Source organism: Adiantum capillus-veneris, chromosome 6 (assembly GCF_014529385.1).
Source record: "Adiantum capillus-veneris isolate H3 chromosome 6, ASM1452938v2, whole genome shotgun sequence".
Lineage (NCBI taxonomy): Eukaryota > Viridiplantae > Streptophyta > Polypodiopsida > Polypodiales > Pteridaceae > Adiantum > Adiantum capillus-veneris.
Window position 1 is genome coordinate 137,603,216 of NC_140936.1, and position 6,880 is coordinate 137,610,095.

Here is a 6,880-nt window from a genome sequence, read left to right on the forward strand (position 1 = left end):
TTGAAGAGCATTGATTTCGAGATATGCCCAAAGCTACGGCAAGGAGCTCTCGGCTATTTTCATCGAGTACGAGGCGGAGCCTTGGTTGATACATATGTCAAATGTAATGCCCTTAAATGGTGCCCAAGACGAAGTGTATGCCAAATGTGGTGCCTACAAGGGCATTAAGTCGGTCGCCTGCCCAAAGGCTCACTGAATGGCCGCCCAATATCTTATTAAGGGTGTGAATAAAAGAAATTGGGGGCATGGCGATGCTGCAGGCAACGAACAGCGACGAGGGCCGGGAGTATCTTGCTCGCGCTGGCCACAGTGATGCTCGAGAGACAGCAAGCAAGAGTCGAGAATTGCATACTGCACCAGGGTGCACAGTTTCGGTCCCAATGTCGTCGAATTCCTCGTCGCTCCATCCACCTACAGCCACGTCATCAAAGGCTTTTCCCACGCCACGTCGCGCTACTGCTAAGGGAAGAGCACGCTATTAATAGAAAACTCGCTTTTGCATGAGGGTATTGGAAGCCAACGAGTGAAGAGGGGGAAGCTTGAACGATTTCGAGGCATAACGAGGAGGAGCCAAGGCAAGGAGAAGGGAGCCAAGGTGAGGAGAAAGGAGCCAAGACGAGGAGGAAGGGAGCCAAGACGAGGAGGAAGGGAGCCAAGGTGAGCTATCTCTCTCTCTCTCTCTCTCTCTCTCTCTCTCTCTCTCTCTCCAATCAAAGCAAGAGAGGATTCTCTATCTCTCTCTCTTGGCCATGGCGACATAGGGGAGCCAGGAGGGTTAATCTCTCTTTCACTCTCTCTCTCTCTCGGCCCTTGTGAAGCTTGAGAGGGCATGAAGTACCAAGGAGTGGTAAGTTCGAGAAGACAGAGCTTGAAGCTTGGTCGGGACAAGCAAAGGAGTAAGTCGAAGCAAACAAGGAAGGGCGAGCTTGGTCGAAGCAACCAAGGGAGTAAGTCGAGAAAAATAAGCAAGGGTTAAGGGAACCAGAGCAAGCTGAGTAACGGAGAAGTTGAGGCTCATGAATGGTAGATAAGGTAGTGCAAGCGCACACAGCATGATAATTGATAACTACTGAAACTTGATGATTGAGGTAGTGAACTGAATTGAAACTTGCAGAATCCGCGAGGTATTTGAAGCAGATAATTCAAAGACAGTATAAAGCGACAGGAGGACATTTCCACAACCGTCATCATATAGAGATTGAATTAACATGCTTTTAAGTCCGGTGTCGTTAACGGCCCGGTTAATTCTGTAAAGCGGGAGCCTAAACTCCTAGTTAGCAGATGATCCAAGTGACGGTGCTGTTAACAGCCCGCCTTGGCGTAAGGACTAAGTTGTACTCAAAGTAATATTCAATTAATTGATGATTGCGGTGATTGGCAGAGCTGTCATTGTCTCTTGTTCTCTCTCTTTCACACCTCCCACAGCCAGAGGCCCGGCGCCTACCCGGCTCACGTAGCGAACACATATCCCCCGACAACGTGCAGCGCTCAACTCAGCGCATGCCATAGACCAGGCCAAAGGGGAGCTCACCTCCCTCACTTGGATGCTTCAAAGTAGTCACCGGTTAGGCTATATATTCCACCTCCCCCGTTATTGGCTGCGTATGTGGGACTTTAACGCCACGTGGCAGCTTCTGCGGCGCCCCCTCTTGGGGTGAGTTGAAAAAAACCCCCTTTAGTCTTGAAAAAACACAACCTCTTTATGCCCCTGCCATTTCTTACCTGAAGCTCCAATTGCTCGGCTATAAAGACTATCCAGAATCCCACTTTGGCGACTCTGACCCCCTTTAGCCTTGCCGCATTCCGACTCCCATGAGCTCTTAAACCAAGGCCGCAAAAGAACACAAAAGGTACCTGATGTCGCACTTGTCTGCAATTGATGCTGACTCCTCGCAGTAGTACCTTGCTGATTAGGAATCTGATTGATGAGCGGTCGACTTGTGTTAGCTCCACATGATGCATACTATTTTTGGGAACCTTGGCAAGGCTAAAAAGATGCCAGATGGTGCATCCTCCGATGCGGGCAAGTGGGCTCAAACCTAGCCCCGGGACAATCTTCAACTGGTCATAACTTGCTACCCCGAGCTCCAATTCGCAATCCGAGAAAACACACACGCTCCATAATTTGAGCTCTACCCATGCATCCACTAACATCAGCCTGGGCCACCTGTCCCCAGCTGCCCTATCCATCGGGGATCTACAACACCTTCTATCTTTAAACTTTAATAACTTGCACACCAAGGCTTCGTTTGACGAGCCATCTGGACCGGCTTCTAGAGCGCACTAAACACTACACTTCATGACACTAATAGAGCACTTCGGGCACCTTGATCTGCCATCCCAATTGAGCCAACTTGGAGCTATTTTAGCCTAAAAAGCTTCCTTGAGCATACATTCCTGCTTCCATTTTGTTGCCGAGAACCTTGGTACCCGCCCTAGCCTTCTGCACTGACCTGGCCGCTGCTTTTTCCTGGCATAGACCACTTTCTAGCTCGGACCCTCTTTTGGCTGCACCAACGTTGAGGAACCTCTATCTTTTAATGAAGCACAAAATTCAAAAAATTGGATGGTTGCCATGTAATCAAAATATGATGCACTTGTAGAAAATGACACATGACTTTATGTGATTTGCCTCCTGGCAAAGAGGCCATTGGTACGAAGTGGGTTTACAAGTTGAAACGCAAGCTGGATGGTGAGATTGATCGCTATAAGGCTCGACTTGTTGCAAAAGGTTATGCACAACAAAAAGGCATATATTATGAAGAGAATTTTGCTCCCACTTCTCGTATGAATATTGTACATTTTCTATGTGCATTGGCAGCTCATTTTGGTTGGGATGTACATCAATCAGACATTGTTACCGCTTTCTTAAATGGTGACGTATTTGAGGAAGTTTATGTAACGGAGCCTTGCGTTTTTGTTAAGAAAGGACAAGAGGATAAAGTGTGCAAATGTAACAAAGCTTTGTATGGGTTGAAGCAATCTCCTCGTGCTTGGTATGAGAAGGCTGACACTCATTTGATCAAACGAGGCGTTCGAAACACTCCAACAAAAATCACATTGTATGTAAAGCATGAGGGTGATGTACTTCTCATTGTGGTTCTTTATGTGGATGATTTGCTGATCACTGGACCAAATGAGAGACATATTGCTGAATTTAAGGATGATTTAAATGCTACTTTCAAGATGAAAGATTTGGGGATGTTGCATCATTACTTGGGTATATAGTTTAAGTAGTGTGATGGTGGTATTGCCTTGTGTCAAAAAAGTTACATAGAGACATTGCTATGTAAATTTGGACTTGAAAATTGCAAACCTATTTCCACTCCCATGGAAATAGGTTTGAAATTGAATCTTGATGATGCTGGTGATCCTGCAGATGTCACTCTTTATCAAGCTGCTGCTAGATACCTCATTTATGAATGCAACACGAGGCCGAATATTCAATTTGCAGTCTCACAAGTCAACATATTTATGCATAGCCTAGGGTATAAGCATTGGCAGGTTGTTAATAGGATTTTTCGCTACTTGAGTGACACTTTATATCTTGTCTTGTTTTATCCTAAGGGGGGATCATTTCCGCGAGACTTACATGCTTTTTCGAACTCACATTGGGCTGGTTGTTTTGACACACGAGTGTCCACAATTGTTTTTTGTTTCGTGTTTGGCAGCTCATGCATATCATGGTTGAGCAAGAAGCAACCTACTATGGCCACTTCCACTTGAGGCTGAGTACATGGCAGTCTTCACAGCTACGGTTCAATGTGTATGGCTCAGATGCCTTATGGTTGATTTGGGTGTTGGACATGACATTGCCAACACTATCTACATTGACAATCAGAGTGCATTGGTAGTTGCGAGGAACCCAATTTTTCATGCTCACACAAAGCACATTGAGGTGCATTACCACTATGTCAGGGAGAGGCTCTCAGCAAGAGAGATCAGCTTGGCTTATGTACCAACATAAGACAACCTTGTCTTCAGCTTGGCTTATGTACCAACATAAGACAACCTTGTCTTATGTACCAACATAAGACAACCTTGCAGATCTTTTCACAAAGGCATTGTCTTATGAGAAGCTTAAAGCTTTCCTCAAAGCTTTGGCCCTACTCCCCTTTGTGGACTGATCATGTCCTCAGACCATGGCACTTCCCTTTACTTTATGTGCCATCTCTCCTTCACCGCATCACTCCAGGGGGGATTTGTTACTATATACATGTGGTAGTGATGTGTGTGAACACACTTAGGACCGTCGGGCCATTTTTTCCCTCGCTAGGAGTTTTTTTTCCCCGTGCATTGTATATACGCCCATCACTCTAGGGCTATCTATCTTTTTATTGCACACTAAGTAGTACACTCTCTATTGTGTGCCTTGAGCTTCCTTCATCTTCTCCATGTTGTGTGTGTTTTCTTGCAACCCTAATTCCAATAGAACTTGAGCAAATTAATGTAGGTTTTCCAAATTTGTGTGAAGATGATGCTAATACTCTGTTTTATAGCCCTGAATCAATTCAGATTGAACCAAAAGAAGATCATATTGGTTGTTTCTTGAACCTACAAAATCAGAAAAGTGGGTTTTTTGGAGCCTTATCAGATTTTGAAGCAAAGTATCAGTGTCCTAAGATGTTGCAGATGATGTTGAAGAAGCATTGCTTATGTTGGGATTTGTTCCTTGATCACACCTCCTCATGGGAGTCATCTCTTACACATATTTGGCTAGGTACATCGAACCTAGTGACTAGCATGCTTTGCCACATTTGGAAGATGCCTACACACTAGATACATCATTGATGAGATCAGTAGAACACTCTACCACAAGCCTATATAATGGCCCCTATGTACAAGCTCTTATAATGCATTATATCATTCATGTATCATAGTTAGCATCTTGTCCATTGAGTACTCATTGTCTTGATTAGTGTGTTGCTAATTGCATGTCGGTGAGCCATTAATGCCTCGTTAGTTTTTCTTCCTTAATCATCATCCCCACTTACTCAAAATGTGGTATCAGAGCCTAGCCTAGCTAATCTCGTCTTTAGCTTAGATCCTCGTTAGAGAACTTTGATGACTTCTTTTTGCATTCAAATTCTATTGATCCCCTTTTGCATTCAAAATCAAAATCTCTTGCATATTCAATTAGAATCATCATTTAGGCCTTATCATCTTTTTAATTAGTGGCACAATTAGGAGAGCTTTAATTTTGAGTTGACAAGCCAAGTTCGGTAGGGGAGGTTGTGAGAGGCATTCAAAAACTGAAAGCTTATTTTGGAGGGGATAGCCAAAAAGGAAAGGGATCATGTGCATCTTTTAGTGCATAAGCATTTATTTATTTTTGGCCTGGCTAATTTTGCACGAAATCGGCTGAGAAGTTAAATTAGCACCATATTTCACGCAGTTGCATCACCACCTGCCTAGTATTACACAGGCAAAACTCCTTATCACACAAGGCCTTCACTGCCATCAATCGCTATCACCTCAGTTCTCTCCACCATCACCCTCAAACATGCTTTGCTGTTTTTGCATGTCATCTCAGAGGTTCATTGCTCTCACCTCTGAGTGCTCATCATCATTAAAGCCCGGGCTCATCTCCGCACGCTTGCATCACCTGGCCACTTCAACTTGCCATCATTTGGTGTGTGACAATCCCTACTGAGATACAAACGATCATCTCCTACAGACGCATGCTTTTGCTCCGAGCTGCAGCCTATCAACACTCTAGTTCCAACCACCTGCTCGTCACTTACCCAACCACACATACAAGCTCTGTCGGCACTCGAACTGCAAAATATCAAAGTTCCTTTTTTTTATGGCTTCAAGTTTCAAGCCTTGTATATGGAGGTTACTCACCATAGTGCCCCCACCCTCTTCAAACCATCGCTCACTGTTGTCCGACCTTATGTCCATGAAGCTACTCACACGTAGTTCTTCAAGCATGCCTTCATTTGAAACTTTGACTGCATCAATTGGTCGTAGCAACAACCACAAGCTCAACTCGGGACAAGATCGACATGCATACAAGAGTTTTTGGGCAGCCAAGCTCCATAATAATGAATCCCTAGAACAAAGTGACACACCACCCAACTTCGAAGCTATTGAGGAGGTATCAGAAAATGACGTCGAATATGCAAAGACAGTGTACGAAGTACAAATGCTGAATTGGGTCCCATTCAAAGAGATGATGTCTAATTCCTTCGAAGGTGGAGAAGACAAAGGCACACTAACTTCAAGCCCTACCCCTTAATTTCTTTTGTATCAAGCATAATAAACCTAAGGTTTTTTTTCCCTTTGTGGTTTTTCTTAAGATGTAGATATTCATGTAGTTTAAGAAGGGGTTTAGACATTGCCCATGTGAAAAAAGCATGAGGTAAGACCGCCCTATGCATTGGACATTATTTTCTTGAGCAAGAGAAAAGAGACCACAGAGCTACAAACATGAAGACCACTTTGACGATAGACAACACAAAGCACGACTACACTAGTATTTGGTACTGAAGATGTAGACCAAACACAACATTTGACTTTTGTATTTGTCCACCAAATTTGATTTTGCTTTGTCCTACCACCTTGTTGACCACTAATCTCAAGGGGACGAAATTTTGACGTCCTCAACCTGGTTGACAATTCTCTAGGGAGGATATTTGACCTTCCTACATCCTAGTTGCTTACAACTCTCTAGGGGAGGTACACTACTTTTGTGAGCCTATCTAGATGGGAGACTTAGACCCCACTAGAAGGACATTTGACTTTGGTGTTCTCAGACACAAAAGGGGAGGCTTGTTGGGATTTGTGCCTTGATCACACCTCCTCATGGGAGTCATCTCTTAGACATATTTGGCTAGGTACATCAAACCTAGTGACTAGCATGCTTTACCACATTTGG

General features: G+C 44.2%; 1 protein-coding gene across 1 annotated transcript; it reads left to right on the forward strand.

Moving 5' to 3' along the window:
• Positions 1-245: 245 nt before the first annotated feature.
• Positions 246-6,283, forward strand: LOC147456351 (uncharacterized). Its single transcript, XM_086513839.1, has 3 exons — positions 246-361; positions 517-595; positions 5,720-6,283. The coding sequence occupies exons 1-3, from the start codon at positions 246-248 to the stop codon at positions 6,239-6,241; spliced, it is 717 nt and encodes a 238-aa protein (XP_086369965.1). The 3' UTR covers positions 6,242-6,283.
• The last annotated feature ends 597 nt before the right edge of the window (positions 6,284-6,880 follow it).